Source organism: Punica granatum, chromosome 3 (assembly GCF_007655135.1).
Source record: "Punica granatum isolate Tunisia-2019 chromosome 3, ASM765513v2, whole genome shotgun sequence".
Taxonomy (NCBI): Eukaryota; Viridiplantae; Streptophyta; class Magnoliopsida; order Myrtales; family Lythraceae; genus Punica; species Punica granatum.
This window is the reverse complement of record NC_045129.1, coordinates 9,658,129-9,679,174: the sequence shown is the minus strand read 5'-3', so window position 1 is coordinate 9,679,174 and position 21,046 is coordinate 9,658,129. Positions and strand designations below refer to the sequence as shown.

Here is a 21,046-nt window from a genome sequence, read left to right as displayed (position 1 = left end):
AGAGCTAGGCACCCAAAAACAAAAACCCAAAAACTAAAAAAAGGAGAAGGCTCTCCTGTAAGCCTACACTAACTTATAAAGGAAACTTAAAAATCCTAAAGATAAAATAAAAACAGGGATTAAATTTTAGATATTCTAAATATTATATTCTATTGCATGTTTAAAAGTGAAATCTGCTAAACATGTCTAATCTATATTTAAATATGTTCCTGTCTAAATAAAATATACTCACTTGATTGAGATTTAAATATTTCTAAATTTACTATTTATTAACCTGATGAAAATTTAAACCTCTCTATTTATTCATCGGTCAAGATATTTTATATTTTCTTTCCACCTCACGAGAGTCATTCTTTGATATATTTAATATATATGTTTATTTTGTTTGGTCTTAGACTTCTTGAAGGCTATTCGGTCCGAGAATATCACATTCAATTACTAACTCTTTTATAAAAGAGCCCTAAATAGGGAATCAATTACAAGAAATTCCGACCAATAGGAAATTTCCCTATCCAAATGAATTAGCACCCAAAAATCAATTTCCGATCCAGGACATGTCACGGTGCCCTATCACCATATAAATTCCCTTGAGGACTATAAAGGAGAATATCTATCATCACCTATATATATATATATATATATATATATATATCCACCATCCCCTATTTCAGCTTCCTTCACGATAGCATTTTGGAGCTTGTTTCTCAGACAATTCCAAATGTTTCTTTTAAGGCTAAACACTCCCAGCTGGCTAGATATTTAGGTTATGGGGATGTATGGACTAGTTGAATTTGCTGAACTTTGTAAATTTTGTTGCCAATGGTGATCAATAATGAAGCTCACACACGGTTCCAATAATTTCATTTATATATATAACTAAAAAATTGTTACCACAGTCACTGTTAGATTCGAACAAATTAATTATTGCTTATGTTAGGAGATGTTCTTTTCTATAGATTTGAGTTTACTGTTCCTTTGGTCCTTGAAAGATTAGCGAGTCAACACTTTGGTCCCTGAAAATTTTTTATCAACTATTTGGTCTCTGAAAAATGATTCCGTCGATCAATTTGACCTACCTGTGAAATGAGGTAACGGAAGGCACTTGTGGACTAATGCCATCACTAATAATATAAATGATCAAAACGACGTTATTTTATGATTTGAATATTAAAAAATAAAAAAAAGTTACAAAAAGTTACAAAAAAAGAAGAGAAAACTAGAAAAAGAAAAACATAAGGAGAAAAACAAAGGGAGAGCGGATTTCTTGTTGGGGCTCCTCGTCGATGACCTCCTCCACTGGTGAGGTCACTAGAGGCCCTTGAAGCCTCCGGTGATCTCACCAATGAGGAAGGTCGTCAGTGGGGGAACTCAAGTAGTCTCCTTTAGGGGTGATCGGTTTCGGGTATTCTGTATTTTTCATAATGACCGGATCCCACCTTGTAAGAGACATGTTCCAAGATTTTGGAACCGGACCCTACCCTGTTGAATCATGGAACCGGAACCTACACGGAACCTGTATCATACCACAGGTTCCGGGTACCTTGTTGGAACCTGTAAAATTTTTTCTCTCGTTAAATAAAATCGAAAATATCACATACATAATTAGTAATTACGCCAAATAGAATATCAACAAAATTTAGATTAATCAACAACAATGAAATAATAATATGTCTCATCAATCCATCGACAAAATTGAACATCAATAATACGATCTCACACAACAAAATGCCTTTATTCTGATTCATTAGAGGAGATAGTAACTTTGCTCTTTGCTCTTTTTTTTTAATAAATAATCGGTTCCGGGTACCCTATAGGCAGGAACCGGAACCGGAACTGATTTTTACAGGTTCCTAATTTTAATACCCGAAACCTACCATATTTTCAATACGTGCTATCCGGACCCTACCCGTCAGGGTAGGTTCCAACCGGTTCTGGATATACCCGGTATCCGTGCACACACCTAGTTTCCTTACCCGATTCTAATATTTTTTTTAGTTTCCTCTTTTTTTTTTAAATATTGAAATTCGTCTGTGCGTTCACGGGTGCGTCCACATTAGATTATAGTGATGGCGTTAGTCCACATCAGATTTATGTTGCCCTATTTAACGGTTGAACCAAATTGAATGACGAAATCATCTTTCAAGGACCAAACTATTGACAAAATTCTTTCAAGGACCAAAGTGTTAGCTCGTCAAATCTTTCAGGGACCAAATATTTGGTCATATTAAACTAAGAGATTATAAGTGATATACCTTATAAGAGATCATATTTAATGGATTGTAAACTCTAATAGATTTCAGAACAATCTTTTATTTTCTGTAGGATTCTACAGGACAAGCTAATAGTTAAAAGTAATAATGCTGTAAGGAGGATTATAGTATTGTGATACCCTCTCATATTAAACTAAGAGATTAAGATTAAATGTGGCTAATATGACTTTCGATATTTTTTATTTATTTTTTATTTCTAGTATCTTATTTATAATCGAAAAGATAATTGCATAACATGATTCCGGTCAATCAGAAAACAACGGATGGAAAAGTTTTTGTTTTTCTAGGACAGATAGAAACGTTTGAATTGGCGAGACTACATCCTGGTCGTCGTTATCTATCAAACGTGAAAATCACATGGGTAGTTTGTTAATTGAGTAAGCAGTCAGGTCATCAAGGACCATATTATATTTGTCAAGGTTGATTCAAAAAAAATTCTGATAAGAACAAACGTTGGTTGCTTCAAGCAGTTCGGCGTCTATTCTCCTTAAATAAGGTTTTGAGTTCGAGTATTGCGAGTGAAGAAAATTCACGCAGAGAGAGTTTTACCCTTCAGTGGATCGATTCGGCTCAATTGAATTAGTGGAGATCAAATTGGAGTTCCGAACGTTATGGTTCATATTGAAAAAATTTCTGATCACAAAGTAGTAGAAGTATTACCTAAACTTTTTAGGTCATTTAAGTGACTGATCCCCGATCTCTTTTAATTAACCACCACATCAACAATTTTCTATGAGGATCACAATTATAAAGAGTTTTGATCTCATTATCATTATCATCATTATTATTATAATTATATAAGGTACAGATTGATTCATCCCGAGCTTCTCAACACGTACCGCCAAATATTGGTATTGGCCTCTTACACTGACATCGTGTCCACTTCCCACGACAAAAACCTTGACTTCCTCAGGCTTTGATGTCGACGTATTACCAAGGATGCCAGGAGAATCTTTTGTGTTCAATTTGTTACTCCCCATGGACGTACTAGTGGTCTCTCGACGTTCGGATATTGTGTATGTTTAGTCTTGGATTGGGCAGATTTGCAACCAAATGGCTCGGATTCTCTTGTTTTCATTTTGTTTTATTTAGTTTGTGGTTTGCCGTCTCTTTGTTTTTAATAATGGATGACTCTACCGTCGATTCCCCTATTATGTTAGCTTGGAGTGTTTTGATTGTTGTGTTGTGTGTCGTGTTACCAGGGTTCTTTCAGGCATCTTGTTAGATGAGATGATTGCCTCTTCAGGCACCTTGCTTTCCAATATGGATGCTTTCCTGTAATTATATTTGATCTTCAATAAAAGTTCACAGTTGAAAAAAAAAATGTTAAGAGAAGCATTTTACAAGCAGGGGATGGGTCCGCTGAGGGGTTGAGAGACCGTGCCCTCTAACATATTTACTCTCTATGCATAAAAATACATAATATTGTTTTTCAATTTGTGATGAATCCCCTCGCCCCTTAATTCGGAAAATTTGTATTCCTATTCATCTTCCAAAAGATCATGTCTTCCTCGATCCAAATCCTCCGACTATCCAGGTTTGCGAGAGGTATTGAAAAAGTCTGTTCTTCTGTAAAAGAGTTTTGCAAGATAATGACAATTAATGCTGTAGTTGAAAGAACGAAGATGCGATTCCAACCAGAAAAATAAATAATAAATAAATAAATAAGCGATTGAGAGAAATATTTTTTTTAAATGGTTTTTTTAAAGTGTCTATTAATACAGTGCCACATGATATACTCGTTAGAAACGATCGAGACATCTCACTTGGTGGGATGAGAATGCTTCATAGGTTCGGCCATCAAGGACCAAATTATATGTACAAGGTACGTAGTTAAATGAAAATTGTGAGCACGAATAAGCAGACGTACTATTCAACAAGATTTATCTAAGTTCATTTGAGAAACAAACTTGTCCCCACCTCTTTTAACCACCACATCAACTCTCTCTCTCTCTCGCTCTCGCTCTCGCTCTCGCTCTCTCTCTCTCTTTCCAAATTTATCTTTTTTGATGATCATAACTATAGGAGTGATACGTTTATTTTACAAGATCGAGATAGGATGATCAAGTACTAGGAAGTAGTGGAAGATTCATTGACGATTTTTCTCATCACGTGACGTGCTTTGCACATTGCTCTAAGTGGCTCCGCTTTCGGCATGGTGAGACCGCCATTCTCCATCATGTCGAGTTCTTCTTCGGTGTCCCAGTCAAAGCACTGAATCAACACTCCCATAGTCAGACCTATCAGACGATGGGCCAACGGAGCGCCAGGGCAAGCTCTCCTTCCCATCCCAAACGGCAATATCAGCTTATGCCTGTCATCATTTCCTATGCCTTCGAACCTCTCGGGCACGAAGCTCGTGGGCTCTTGCCACTGTTTGGGATCTCGGTGTATAGCCCATGCATTGACCATTACTATGGTGTGAGCGGGCACGTGGTACCCTCCTAACGTACAATCCTCTGACGAGAGGTGCGGAAGCAGGAGAGGAACTGGAGTGTACAACCGCAACGTCTCATAGATGATACACTGGAGGTAGTGAAGTTCAGGGAGATCTGTCTCATCGATCAGGCGATCCTGGCCGACTTGCGAGTCGATCTCTGCCCTAGCCTTTTTCAACACACCCGGGAACTTGATCACATTCGCCAACACCCACTCTAGAGTAACTGATGATGTATCAGTTCCGGCAAGTAAAAGAGTCTGCAAGTTAATAGCAATAATTTGAGTACATGATGACCACTAAATTCATAACGCATAACTCTCTTCATTATTATTACTATTTTTTTTTTTTTTATAAACGAGGCTCAACAACGTAAAGATGATGGAGAAAGGGGACATAAAGAGGTATGAGAGCATTGCAAACTCCTTTTTTGGTGCATAATTTTTTTTTTCGATCACAAGTGAGATCCCTAAATCTATTATAAAGAAATAAAATTCATAATCTAATACTGATAAAAAGCACCAGTAATTTTATCATAAAAATCGAATTTAAAATCTATTAATTATATGATGAGAGAATATGTACATAATTCTCATATTAAGTCAAAAGAAAATAATGGTAAGGATAAGATCCAGAAATAGTTGTTGTCTGGTTTGACTTAGTTGCAAAACACGTGGAAAATGTCTTGAAAATGGTTCCTTTCAAATAATTAAGGACTGAAGGTAACTCATGATTGTGTCCAAAGTAGTTGCATTTATAGCAGACTCTTTCTTTCTTTTTTTGTGATTATTAATATTAATATTAATATTATTATTGTTGTTATTGTTATTATTATTATTATTAGAAAGGTAACAAGGCGTATGAGTCTTATTAGTCCTGTTCGAATGAGCAAGTCCTGTCCAAATGAGAATTTAATCTTAGGCCTCATAATTGACTAAAGAAAAATCAATATTAATGAAGAAATCCATCACACTCTCGGTTTTTTTTTTGGGTTGGGGGTTTGGTTGTTTGGATGGGTTGGGGGTGTTAGATTTTAGAGTTGAATAGAATTGAGGTTTTATTTTTATGATTTGTAATGATTGTGTTGTTGAATTATGAAAAAAAATGTGAAAAATTAATGAATAATTAAGAGATAGTAATGATTGTGTTGTTGAAATATAGAAAAAAAAATAATGAATAGTTGAGAGAATTTTGTATTAAAAATTAAAGAAAAATGAAAAAGTAATAATTATATTGTGGAGTTAAGTGAAGTAAAGTTAAAAAATTTTGTATTGTCAAATGAACCCTAAGTAATCCGTCACACTCGTTTATAATTTGTTTGGGCATTACTTGAATTTATTTGTTCATGCTGAAGGAACCGTAGATAGATGATACTGTTCACAAAAAGTTTCACCAAAACAATGTGCTAATTCAAAGGTAGTAGGTGAAGTGACCTGTTTTCCTCCTTTAATGAGGGACAATATAGCTTCTAGCTACCCATTTAAGATAACATAAACAATATAAACTTCTTTCATTTGGTCTAAGTACTAGGATAATCATGACCATAAAAAATTGAGTTAGTCTTTGCTCAGATTTATTATACATAGAGTTATTAAAAAATGAATTACTCACTAAAAAAATTGAGTTAGTCTTATTCATCACTAATAGTGTTAAAACCAAAGAATGAATTAAGTAAACTAAAATTAACTTGACAGGAAAAAAATTACTTTAGAATTAATCGAGATGCTCTATACTATATTATTAGATAACTAGGCAGCGTCTAATTTTAACCACTCACTAAGATAGCTAGTTTCATCAATCAAATGGGTCAGATACATATATCAAATTAACGATTAATCCTGGCAAAAGAAAAAAAAAGAAAAGAAAAGATCTTAAATGGAGCATATGTCTTTTCTTTTCGGTAGATATGGAGCGTATATTGTAATAAATTTTGGAATTATTATTATTATTATTATTATTATTAATTGCTTCACCGCCAAGAGCTACAAACACAAGGAAAAAGTCCGGAGTGTAATTAGGCATACGGCAATTGATTTTCGTACCTGTATAAGTCCTTTGATCATTTGATCACTATAGCACTCCGGTTCTGACTCTTGCAAGGAGAGCAAATGATCAATCATGGAGTTTGTATTTCCGAAGGAAGATTTCCTTGTTCGACTTTCATCGACCAAGCCTTGCAAGAACTTATCAGCCTTCTCTCCAAGCCTTACCAACCTTTTCTGGTACCCCTGGTAATCGATCCATCTCAATATAGGCAAGAAATCACCTGCACAAATACAAAAGATGGGAAGAACTGTTCCCTGCTGCAGATTAATCGCATCGAGTATTATAGGACCATCTATCTTGACTTACTAATCACCTGGATACGATGTCGATGCATACTTAGTAAGCTCTCTTATCATTTCCCGGAACTGCCTTGCTTCTTCGACGTCAGGTGCATCCTCCCCGTAGTACCTCTTCCCGGCTATCATCCTCATCATGACATTGAATGTTAAATCCACGAATAGAGACCGCACCTCCACTGTGGAAAAATCACCAGCAGCGTTACGTGACAATTTCCATAGGAGCCTATTGATCTCATCCTTCCTTAGCTCCGAGAAGATGTTGAGGCGATGCGATGAGAAGATCTCGATCGCCCCGATGCGTCTCAGGTTCCTCCAGTGGTCACCGTAGGAAGAGGTGGGGATGGTCGTGCAGTTGTAGGCAAGGTGTTTGCCTGTCAGGAGCTTTGCACGGTTTGCAAGTACGGTATCGTTTTTGGTGAAGCACTCCTCGGCGGCCGACAAGGATGAGACGATGACAACTGGGCGCGACCCGAGCCGCAAGGACATGATTGGTCCATATCTTTGAGAGAGATTGAGGAAAGTTCTATGGAGGGGCTTCTTCAAGTGGTGGAGATGGCCTATGAAAGGAAGAGAAGGAGGGCTAGGAGGAAACTTCTTTGATGATCTTGATCGAAGCAATAGCTTGGCGACAAGGAACAGAAGGAGAATGCAAAGGAGAATGGAAAGAAGGTTTTGTTCCATGGCCGTGTTTGCCTTGGTTAAGTATGATCACCATGTTGCTGCTACTGGACATCGGATTGGGTTTATATCTAGAATTATCCTGGTTGAATCCAGGGCATACTTTTTCTTTCTTTTCCCCATCGTCTACTTCTTCTATTATTTGGAAATTCAAGCGACTCTAAGGGTGTGTTTATTTTGGGAACAATGTTCAACTCAACTCAACTCTACTTATCTTCAATTCAACATCACAATCATTACTTTTTTTTATTTTTTAAATATTTTTAACCATTCAATTCAATTTTTAATATTAAATTCTCTCAACTATTCATTACTTTTTCACAATTCAACAATACAGTCATTACTTAATCATTATTTTCTCTCAATTATTTATTACTTTTTCACACTTTTTTTCATAATTCAACAATACAATCATTACAAACCAATTAAAACCAAAACTCAACTCTCAATCCAAACGCACTCTAACTAATTCAAATTCAAGCGGGTCGGTCCACTACGGAGTGATGCTCTCACAAACGTGTATATATATATATTTTAGTTTATAAGACATGAACTTGAGATCTTATTTAAAAAGAACTAACGCCGATACCCCAAACCAATTGATGTTTGACCAATGACCATCCATGGCGTACTTAGTCTACAAGTAGTTCGATTAGGGATAAAGTATGGGCAAAATAGAAGTAAAATGATCCACTTATTATTTCAAGTGCTAGATTTGTCCATCATTTAATTAAAAAAATGTGCTAGTTTGAAGATGTTATATAGATATATATATATATATATATATATATATATATATATATATGTATAGGGCAAGCCTAAGGTGCTGACATAAATTGAAATCGACATGCTGAATTAATTACAAGTGATTTGCATAAATGTTATTAATTACTTGACAAGTTCGACGAAGACGTCTATGGTTCATTGAAAGAATTAGTAAGGTATAAAAAAAAATTTAATTTTTAATTATTATATTAGATGCAAAAATAAAGGAACAAAAACAAAATTTAGATTGTGTCTATAAATAGAGAGTTACTTGGGTTAGGAATAACCTATATATTTTGATATTTTTTTCAGTGTGAACCATGATATCCGAAAACTTAGTAAACTTTGACTAATCAAATCTAGTCGAGTAGGCCTTCTAAGGGGGTAAAGCTCTCCCAATCAAGAACTTTTTTCTTTCACTAGACTTGAATCTAGTGAGTTTCGATTAATCCAATTGAGTTGGGTCAATCTTTTAAGGGGTAAAACTCTTATAATCAATATTTTTTTTCATTTACAAGATTTGAACCCAAAATCTTAATTAAGAGAAACAAAAATTGAATCGCTTGAACCAACCTTTGTTGGTATATATATTATATTATATATTTTGACATTTGATATTAATGAAGTTTTACTACTTATTAAAAGGACAATAAGTAAAATATCAAATCAGGAGACAATATATCGAAAATGGAGATGGCTCTTATATTATTGCAGGATAGGATACTCTCCAACGCCCATTGTAAGATATACTCTCTCTATTACTGTGTGGGTTTAACTTCGTGGTTGTGCTCTCCTCCCTCTCAGCTTTTGGCAATATATTTCTTACAATTTTTGCGCAACGTATGAATAATAGTACCTCGCCACTCATCCAAGAGAGTACTATCAAAACCAACAAAGAAAAATAAAATTTAAGTCCCCCCGAACTCTGAGGTCTCAATCTAATATTATCAACTGTACCACTAACAATGTTATTAACAAGAGAAACTTCTCGGTTGAAGACTCTTTTGCTCCTTTCCAGCTAGACCCTGCACAAAGAGGTTAACATTCTGGTCACGAGTGGGGGGGTGTTTTAGCAAGGGACGTGCGTTTTCCTCGGCTCCTACAGTGTGTCGGGATTGGTGTGACAGATTGGGTGTATGGTCGAAGTTGTATTTATTAGGATGTTGTCAAGATCGAGGGCAACGCTTGTCCGGGGGGCCATGTCCTCCATCTTTGGTCATGGTCGCGCATCCTAAGGGGCGATTGCCCATGTGGTCGTCCGATTACCCAAAGAAAGGCCTCTCTCATGTTGCCCTGCCGTAGCATGCTTTCTATGTCACCGTCTGCCCGGGTCACGTCAATATAATACGAATATTATACTCGAAATTTTTAACGTTCGAGAGCATATGGTTGTCTCAATACTCCGCCAGGAATAAGATAAAAGCGAGAATTATGCCGCGTTTAGTTTGCTGTAATGAAATTAAGAAGAATAAAATTTTATTTGAATTGGTTGAACGGATTAACAAATTGAGAATTGAAATTTTATATTCGATTGTTTTGACGTTTGTAAGCAAAGGACATAAATACCCCCAATTTTTTAAAATTAAAAAAAAAAAAAGTTAGAGCCAAACAGCGGCAGAGCAGCTGTGATCCCATGGCTTTGTAGCCACGAGGGCTAACGAGGGTTCATCTTCTTGGTTCGGCATGCACTCCCGAGCCCAACCTAGGGGTCGCGATGACTGGATTGGGTCGAACCGTGGCTCGGGAGCGATGACCAGATGCCCCGATGAGAAGCTAAGAAAAGGGATTACCGCATTTCCCGCAGTTGGAGTAGCGGATGAACTTGACGTGGCTGCGACCGTGCTTGTTGCGGCCTCCATTTCTTCGCTTGAAAGTCTGCAAGAGCCAACATCACAGGTGAAGAACATCAGCGGCAGAAGGCAAAGTTGACGTCAGAGAGACTAACGATTCAGGCTTCAGTTAGCGATCTCTCCATGATTGATTAGCTCTGGCTCCTTGGGACGGAGGATCTCGAGCTGCCCAGAGTCGTCGGCTCTCTCGCTCTCTTTCGCTCGCTTGCTAGGGTTTCCGCGACCCTCCCCGACGCCCATATCTCACTGTTCCCGGCTAGATATGGCCAAGACGAGGCCAGATCCGGCCTCGACGTGCCGAGACCAGCCCGGAGAGGTCGATCGAAGTTCCATAATCAGAGGTCAACCGGTGGCGGCAGCGGCGGTGGCGGAGGGAAGCAAGAGCTATATCTCATCCTCGGGCCCAATCCTGATGAGATCCGAATTTGAAATCTGGGCTGGCTGGGAGGGGGATTGCTAATCCGGGCTTGAGAGGAATAATGGTTCCCTCAGAATTCGAATCCCAACCCAAATAAGAGCCGAGGATCGCGGGCTTAGAATCCAGTCGGAATTGGGCCGGAATAGAATTGGGTTTCGCCCAATCAAACGGGCCAATATCACATCTGGAATCTTTGTTATTCCGTTTCCATTAGTTCGCTTTTTTTTTTTTCATTTTTTAATTTATTTGTGAAACCCTTTCATTCATCTCACGCAATTTGGAATAATACAATCCAACCACAATTTAAACGTGAAGGTGTGGTCTAGCAAAAAAATTTAAAAAAAAAAAGAATTTGTTTTTAGGGTAAGTAATTCTATTTCTAGAAGAAATATGTTGACTTGTAAAAAAGTTTGGAAACCAGCCGCACATCAACCTCTTTACAAGAACATTTTACACATGATTAAGATGTGAACCCAAATAGGAAAATATACATATATACATAGAACAAGTCAACGGACTTATCTTAAGATTTGAGCTTTGTAGAGTAAAGATTCAAGAATGTCAGCCCCTGATACAAGAAAAGAGAACTCAGGTATATGCCTTAGCCAGCAAGCATATATTATTGCTAGAAATTTACCCATTTTATAGCACGTTCTAAGACGCATGTAATGCACCTCAATTATAACGATTCTGTTCAATATGCTAATGTATGGATTAATTTGAAATAGGAAGAAAAACAATTAACAAAAATAAGAAAAATAAAAAGTAAGAATTAGAGATAGAATTTGAAAATTAACAAAAATAATACTATTCAAAATGGAATTAGGAGGTTGAGAGAGAAAAGAGTAAATAAGGAGAGATTGACATGTAAAAGGAAACAGAGAAGGTGAATAATATTAAGTGGACAATAATATCTTTCAACTCATTTCTTTTACTATAAATTGTATCATAAATTTTATCAAGCATAAGGGGTCTACTCGACTTTTCAACCCCATTCTAAATATAAAAGGGTAGCTACAGCATCGAACTCTTGCTTAAATAATAGTATAAGATAAAATGTTAAATCAATCCACCATTTTGGTGAAGGAGTGTTTTTCATGCAGTAGTACAAGATGCCGATTTGGATTAAGAGGTTCGCAGTTCGATCCTCGTTGGTGGGACTTACATGTCCATTTATTTCGTTTTATTTTTTATTCATGTACTATGTCAATGTGCCTCTCTTATGACTGGAAAAAAAAGAACTAATTGTATCAATTAAATCAATCGGTGTCAATTGAGTAAGAAACTTGACAATTTTAATGAATGTGATGACGTGACAAACTGAATTCATATGAATTTTATATTGTGTACCGTCCGCGAAAACAGTTTTTCTATCAGCAACTTACCTATCCTTTTCAATCCCAAGAACTAAAACCGTTAGTTTTCAAGTCAATTTTACCTTTGTAATTAAAATTTTTAAAATTACCTTAAATAGTATATTGACTTTTTTTAACAATTACAATCTACGGAAACAATATGGAGAAAACACACGAAATTATTTATACGTTGCTTCTCCTTTTATGCAATATTCTTCAGGCTTCATGAAATAAAGTGGAAAAGACCCGATAAGTGGGTTATTGCTCGGCGGTGGCAAAAGGAGGGGGAATACAAGTCACAAAATCTTTCTTATAGATACACTTTCTTATTCTTTATTTTAATATAATTTTTCTTAGTAATTAAATTATATATGGTCTGACAAAAATAATTCATTGTATATCTTTAATTTCGTTAATGTCAATGAGATTTTTCTAAACTTTTGTCTGGTCATTATGCAACTTTATAAAACTAATCACTTCTCGGAGATAATTAAAGTAGAGTTAAATGCACTTTGCCTCTAATCTATAAGGTGAGTTTGGATTTGTCCACCAACCTTCAATTGCATAATATCCCCCGACTTTACCCAAAACTAAGCAATGCGCCGGCCACTCAACCAAATTCTGATCAAAGTTCCGGCCAAAAGAGGAAAGAAAGTGCGTTGTTTTCGGATTAAAACCACTTGCGATTGTTTAATGATTGTTTAAATTAACTTAAACAAATGAATTCGTGTTCATGTTTGTAATTTAAATTTTTTGGGTTTGATATAGTTCGTTATGCTTTTAGCCGACTTATCCAGAATCAGTACGTAGAAATCGTGTAGAAAATTTTGTGTTAAGATCATTCTTATGCTTTTAACTCCCTAGAACTTATCTAGGATTCATGTTTTTCTATTTTACTTTTTTTGTTCGTTCATTCGTTCTCGATTAACTTCTCGTTAATACATATATGAATGTGACGATCACGTTAGTGTCCACTATGGTACTACGTACACAATTTTAATTTGAAAAAAAGGATGTCCGTTTATACATCTTAGTAAGACATGCATGAATATAATTACTCATATCTTGGGCCAGTTTCATCTAGAATTCCAATACCAACTGGTGCATAATTTAGCCCTCTGAGTATAACTTCACCACTTGCATTCGCATAGGGAAGAATATAGCTGTCGAAGCCCAAGAACTCAACTGTGAAGACAAGTAATTTTGTACAGGCGTTAATACGAACAAGAGGACTCTCATACATGAACAACGTATGACATTACATTCACAAGCGGTTTTAATTCAAAAAGCAACACACTTTCTTTCTCTTTTGACCGGAATTTTGGTCGGAATTTGATTGAGAGGGCACATTGTATATTTTCTAGTAAGGTCGGGGGTACTCCACAAAAATTTGAAGGTTGTAGAGCAAATCCAAACTCATCTCATAGGTTGAGGTAAAGTGCATTTAACTCTTCAAAGTATTATTATGTTCTTATACTTAGTGACCACCAGTCTTCCATCTTTTAGGGAAATTATTAGCATCGTTACACATCATTCTCTTGTCTCATCTCGTGACATTGTATAACACTACGTCCATTCTCAAATGCTTTGAAGCACGTATTCTTCTGTAGAACAAACAGACTCCTGGAACACCGATATACTTGTTCGTTGTCCTTGATTTATGATTTTTTTTTCCTTGCACCAAACCATAAATTTTGAGTCGTTATTGTAACTCTTCTAGGACTCTTTTAGGGAGTGAAACTCCATTGCATTAAATGACTTTACTGAGTTTGGACTACTTCACCTGGAGTCAAAAGTAAGTATCGTCATTCACCGCATCATCTTCAAGCATTTCATTATTGTTAATGAATTCATCATTGATCCCATCGACGTGAATTTACTCTATTGCCTTCTCCAATTGAAAATCTGTGGAGCTAGGAAAATATCGAAGAAGAGGATAAAGTATATGTACAAGGATAACGAATACAAATAAGTTTAATATAGTTAAAGAAAGTCGATCTGTCTAAGGTAATTTTTAGCATTTTGATTCCAAGGATATATAACATTGACTTAAAACCAGTGTAATTAAAACCAAACTGGACGCTGGATCGGTCAAGGTATGGATTCATGAGTTTATGAGTCCAACCGGGGGTTCGATGGGTCGGACTGCACGTCTAATTAAATAATAAATAATACATATAAAATTAAGAAAGACTATAATATATTAAATATAATAATTCAAATAATTGAAATAATGAATGAAAGAATTTTTTTTTATTGAAATAGTTTCTTCCTTTGTTATGCTTAAAGAGATAAAGAAAGATCAAATGGAAACAAATATGGCTAGTGCCTAATGGCTAAGAGGTTAGTGTTGGGAATTGGTGTATGCCTTAGAGGCAATCTATAATCAGTTTTGTAATATGATATCTATTTCATTATAAAACGAGGCATATCTGTTATTGTGTAGATTGCGCTAAATATGATTTTACACAATAATGTCCTTGGAATAGTAGGTTCAATAGGCATCAAGTGTGACTTGATTGTGAGATCCTATAATTACTGAACATTATTCCTAAATGTCCATAGTCAAAGTATTATCGTTAATTAGGACAACGGTAATACGGTTAGACTAGTGTGAGTGTTGATTGATGACCAAATCTCATAGGTCATGGATATGGAGATATCAAATCACACCACATGTATACATTAAGAGTAATGTGTATTGGACTGACCCGCCATGAGATTGCTACATGGGTTGTTACGTGACTGTCATTAGCATATCTCAAAGTGACTATAGTGTAATGGTCCTTTGACTTGAGGTCACCATGGATTCCTACGTGTAATGTCGTATATTTTGATACTGTCAAACGCCACCGTAACTGGTTGGTTATAAAGATAGTTATTGGGTATGCCACAAAGCATGGAAAAGAATGTGAGTGACCAAGATAGGATTTGTCCCTCCTACGAAACGGGAGCGATATCTCACGGCCACTTGGTGGTTAAGTCTAAAAGTGTATGCATACCCAAATGAGTCGATATAATGATATCGAGCTCATTTGCTCTGATAGACTTACCCGGTAAATCAAGAAAGAGAGATATTAAGCCATACAAGGATGTCATCGACCATGCCTTGGGCTCAATAGAGATATAGAGGACAATGGATTATATTACACGGTAATATAGGTCACGAGGTTCGTCGAGAAATTGACTTTCCGATTACTTGAGTAACAGTGATGCATTGCTAGATGCCGCTCACTGTTTGTAATATTAAAATAGAGATTTCGATATTACTATCAACGTAATTGGGAACCTACAGGGTCACACACTACGACTAACTTGACGAGATATTTTGAAACAACAAAATTGTCTAATAAAGATTAGATGATTTATGGTGCGACCGATTAATCGGATATTTAATGAGATTAAATTTGCCGATTAATTAGACCCGATTTATTAGATTTAATGGTGTGCTAAGTGGTTATTTTTATGGAACCACTTGGAGCCAATTATAGAAAGAAACATGGGCCAATTGTATGATAACACTTAGCTATACACATGGACTAATTAAATGATGTCACCTAGACTTACACATGTCACTTGGAGCCTTGATTCTCCTTAATCCCACATCGGTGGGGCTTTGAATTTGTCTTCCCCATATTGCTTATAAAAGGGGCAGCATGCATGTTTAGATATAAGAGATATATATACATGTATATGGGTGTACGTGTATAAGTGTAAGGAAATTCAAGTTGAATTGTTCAATTTGAATTAATCCTACTAGTCTAATAAATTTCGGGTGTCGTATCGGGGTGTTTCTTTCGAGTGTCGGTCGCTAGCACCGCCGATCTCGAAAACTCGTCGACAAAGTCGGTGTGGATACCAGTAGAGGCGTCACGCGTGGGACGCTCGGTCGACAACTTTAAATATTCCAGGTACGCTTTTATTTACTCTTACTCTTCTAGTAGGTCTTGGAATTAGTTTCACGGGTAAGAAATTTTGAATTTCTGTTCCTTTTTACGCTTCCGTTAGCCCCGTGGAACTAGCAATTGGTATCAAAGCCTAGCTAGTTAGAATCTGAGTAGATAATAGCATAAAATATGATTTTATGCTTGGTACTGGTATGATTATGTTTGATATTTGCGGTGCATGACTGTTAGACATGGACTATGTCCTAGTTGTGTTAGTATAATAGTTTTGCGTTTGGACTATTATGTAATTGTTACATAATAGTGTATGGTGAGATCGATTAAATGTTAATCAAATCCCTCAAAATATTAAGTCCATATCCTTCCACCGTGTAACGCTCGTCAAGACCAAGATCGATGAGTGTGTAGACCTTGCCTTCGCAGGATGCCCTTATCTATCCTAGTAAGACGTTGTGTTTACCAGTGGGTCGGACTTAACTGAGCAAGCCTAATAGGATTAGGAGTTCAGAGGCATGTAGTGCTAGTTCCACGGGGCGCAACGGAAGCGAAAAAGGAACAGAAATTCAAAATTTCCTACCCGTGAAACTAATTCCAAGACCTACTAGAAGAATAAGAGTAAATAAAAACGTACCTGGAATATTTAAAGTTGTCGACCGAGCGTCCCACGCGTGACGCCTCTACTGGAATCCACACCGACTTTGTCGACGAGTCTTCGAGATCGGCGGTGCTAGCGACCAACACTCGAAAGAAATACTGGTGCGACTCTCGAAATTTATTAGACTTAATTGGACCTAATGAGTTGAACAATTCAACTCAATTATGCCCATTTATATACATACATGTATATCTTATATATTTGTGTATGTAAACGTACACAAACACATGCATACATATATATCTCATCTATATATATATATATATATTCTGTACCCTTTATATAACAAACAGGAAGGGAAGAAAATTCAAATCCCACCGATGTGGGATTAGAATTACATGGGCTCCCTACATGACATGTGTCTAGGTAAATGGCATCATTTAATTAGCCCATGTGTATGTATAAATGTAGACATATGTATGGCCCATGTGTCTAGGTAAATGGCATCATTTAATTAGCCCATGTGTATGTATAAATGTAGACATATGTATGGCCCATGTGTCACCGTATTAATCTTGCATCAATTTGGTCCATTTAATCTAATAAATCGAGTCTAATTAATCGACAAATTTAATCTCATTAAATATCCGATTAATTAGTCGCACCATAAATCATCTAATCTTTATTAGATGATTTTATTGTTTCAAAATATCTCGTCAATTTAGTCGTAGTGTGTGACCCTGTAGGTTCCCAATTACGTTGACAGTAATATCAAAATCTCTATTTCAATATTACAAACAGTGAGTGGCATCTAGCAATGCATCACTGTTACTCAAGTAATCGGAAAGTCAATTTCTCGACGAACCTTGTGACCTCCATTACCGTGTAATATAATCCCTTTGTCCTCTATATCTCTATTGAGCCCAAGGCATGGTCGATGACATCCTTGTATGGCTCAATATCTCTTTTTCTTGGTTTACCGGGTAAGTCTATCAGAACAAATGAGCTCGATATCATTATATCGACTCATTTGGGTATGCATACACTTTTAGACTTAACCACCAAGTGGCCGTGAGATATCGCTCCCGTTTCGTAGGAGGGACAAATCCTATCTTGATCACTCACATTCCTCTCCATGCTCTGTGGTATACCCAATAACTGTCTTTATAACCATCCTGTTACAGTGGCGTTTGACAGTATCAAAGTATATGACATTACATGTAGGAATCTATGGTGACCTCAAGTCAAAGGACCATTACACTATAGTCACTTTGAGATATGCTAATGACAGTCACGTAACAACCCATGTAGCAATCTCATGGCGGATCAGTCCTATACACATTACTCTTAATGTATACATGTGGTGTGATTTGATATCTCCATATCCATGACCTATGAGATTTGATCATCAATCAACACTTACACTAATCTAACCGTATTATCGTTGTCCTAATTAACGATAATACTTTGACTATGGACATTTAGGAATAATGTTCAGTAATTATAGGATCTCACAATCAAGTCACACTTGATGCCTATTGAACCTACTATTCCAAGGACATTATTGTGTAAAATCATATTTAGCGCAATTTACACAATAACAGATATGCCTCGTAATATAATGAAATACATGTCATATTACAGAACTGATGATAGATTGCATCTAGGGCATACACCAATTCCCAACAATCTCCCACTTGCACTAGAGCCAATCTGGCATCTGTCTAATGCCAATAGATCTAGTGTGAGCCTCGTGCTTGCGCTGCACAAGAGGCTTCGTAAGTGGATCTGCGAGATTCTCATCTGTTGGTATTCTGCATATCTTCACATCTCCTCTGTCGATGATCTCGCGAATGAGATGGAAGCGCCTGAGTATATGTTTGGATCGTTGGTGAGACCTGGGTTCCTTAGCTTGCGCAATGGCTCCATTGTTGTCACAATAGAGATCCACTGGGTCTACGATGCTAGGAACCACAGCAAGTTCTTTTATGAACTTCTTAATCCAAACGGCCTCTTTTGCAGCGTTAGAGGCAGCAATATACTCGGCCTCTGTGGTAGAGTCGGCTACTGTCTCCTGTTTGGAACTCTTCCAACTCACAGCACCTCCATTCAGGCAGAACACATACCCTGACTGCGATCTACTGTCGTCCTTATCGGTCTGGAAGCTAGCATCGGTGTAACCTCTTACAACGAGCTCTTCTTCGCCTCCATATACCAAAAACATCTCCTTAGTCCTTCGTAAGTACTTAAGGATGTTCTTTACTGCAATCCAGTGTCTTTCACCTGGATCTGATTGGTATCGACTCGTCATACTCAAAGCATACGAGACATCTGATCGAGTGCATAACATAGCATACATGATGGATCCAATAGCTGACGCATATGGAATCCTATTCATGCGGTCCCTCTCCTCTCGAGTAGAAGGACACTGAGCCTTCGAAAGGCTTATGCCATGTAACATAGGCAGCGACCCTTTCTTAGAATCCTGCATGCTAAATCGCCGAAGCACTTTATCTATGTATGCACTCTGACTTAAGCCAAGCAGTCTCCTGGATCTATCTCTATAGATCCTGATACCTAGCACGTAGGTAGCTTCGCCTAAGTCCTTCATAGAGAAACACCTTCCCAACCAAGTCTTCACAGACTGTAAGGAAGGAATGTCATTCCCGATCAGAAGTATGTCATCTACATATAACACCAGGAAGATTACTATGCTCCCACTAACCTTCTTGTAAACACAGGGTTCATCTTCATTCTTGATGAAGCCAAACTCTTTGATTGCATCATCAAAACGAAGATTCCAGCTCCTAGAAGCTTGCTTCAGTCCATAAATAGACCGTTGTAGCTTACAAACCTTTCCGGCACAATGTGGATCGACAAAACCCTCAGGTTGTGTCATAAACACATCCTCGAGGAGCTTCCCGTTCAGGAAAGCAGTTTTGACATCCATTTGCCAGATCTCATAATCATAATAAGCTGCAATTGCAAGTAAGATCCTGATGGATTTAAGCATAGCTACCGGGGAAAAGGTTTCGTCATAGTCAACACCATGAACTTGTCTGAAACCTTTTGCCACAAGTCGGCCCTTAAAGGTAATCACATTACCGTCCATGTCAGTCTTCTTCTTGAAGACCCACTTACACCCAATGGGTTTTGCCCCTTCAGGTGGATCAACCAAAGTCCATACTTGGTTAGTGTACATGGACTCCATCTCAGATCTCATGGCCTCCAGCCATTTCTCAGAGTCTGGGCCTATTACGGCTTCCACATAGGTTGTAGGCTCATCATTATCTATGAGCAATACGTCATTGTCTTGAGTCACGAGAAATCCATATCTCTCGGGCTCATGACGTATCCTACTAGACCTACGAGGCTCCTGTGTCACCTGTGTAGAAGATTGTGCCACAACAACTTGTGATACTTGTTCTGCAACATTGCCCGTCGATTGGTCAATGTCATTTTGTGGTAGAACTTCCCCAAGTTCTAATTTCCTCCCACTAGTTCCTTTGAAGAGAAACTCTTTCTCAAGGAATACCGCAGTTCGAGCGACAAACACTTTGCCCTCGATGGGATTATAGAAATAGTATCCTCGAGTTTCCTTAGGATACCCCACGAAGTAACATTTGTCCGATTTAGGGCCAAGCTTATCCGAAGACAATCTCTTCACATAAGCTTCGCAACCCCATATCTTTAGAAAAGACATCTTGGGACGTTTCCCATACCACATCTCATATGGTGTCCTTTCAACTGATTTCGACGGAGCATTGTTTAATATGAGAGCAGCTGTCTGTAGAGCATATCCCCAGAAGGAGTCAGGTAAGTTTGCATGACTCATCAAAGATCGAACCATATCTAATAAAGTTCGATTCCTCCTCTCAGCTACACCATTCCATTGTGGTGTTCCAGGTGGAGTCAGTTGAGATAAAATCCCACACTGTTTAAGATAGTCAGCGAACTCATAGCTCAAATATTCACCTCCTCGATCTGATCGAAGAACTTTAATGCTCTTACCCAACTGATTCTCCACTTCATTCTTAAATTCTTTGAACTTTTCAAAGGATTCAGATTTGTGTTTCATCAAAAACACATATCCAAATCTACTAAAATCATCAGTAAATGTAATAAAGTAGAGATACCCACCTCTAGCAAGCTTGTTCACTGGTCCACATACATCGGTATGTATGAGAGCCAAAAGATCACTAGCTCGCTCACCTTTTCCGGTAAAAGGGGCCTTAGTCATTTTCCCCATTAAGCAAGGTTCGCATGTCTCGATCGATTCTAAATCAAACGAGTCCAGTAATCCATCCTTATGGAGTCTAGAGATGCGATTCTCGCTAATATGGCCTAAACGACAATGCCAGAGGTAAGTCGGGTTCGAATCATTAGATTTGAGCCGTTTGGTTTCCACATTATAAATAGGCGTATCTA

At 37.3% G+C, this 21,046-nt stretch overlaps 1 protein-coding gene and 1 long non-coding RNA gene across 2 annotated transcripts; both read right to left on the bottom strand.

Moving 5' to 3' along the window:
* Window positions 1-4,042: 4,042 nt before the first annotated feature.
* LOC116201562 (isoflavone 2'-hydroxylase-like) lies at window positions 4,043-7,906 on the bottom strand. The gene is made up of 3 exons (XM_031532825.1): window positions 7,067-7,906; window positions 6,750-6,973; window positions 4,043-4,967 (listed from the first exon to the last, which is right to left on the bottom strand). Exons 1-3 carry the CDS (start codon window positions 7,731-7,733, stop codon window positions 4,341-4,343), a joined length of 1,518 nt encoding a protein of 505 aa, XP_031388685.1. The 5' UTR covers window positions 7,734-7,906; the 3' UTR covers window positions 4,043-4,340.
* Window positions 7,907-9,174: 1,268 nt separating this feature from the next.
* LOC116201561 lies at window positions 9,175-10,797 on the bottom strand. The gene is made up of 2 exons (XR_004155895.1): window positions 10,286-10,797; window positions 9,175-9,520 (listed from the first exon to the last, which is right to left on the bottom strand). It is a non-coding gene; the product is annotated as an uncharacterized LOC116201561 (long non-coding RNA).
* Window positions 10,798-21,046: the final 10,249 nt, after the last annotated feature.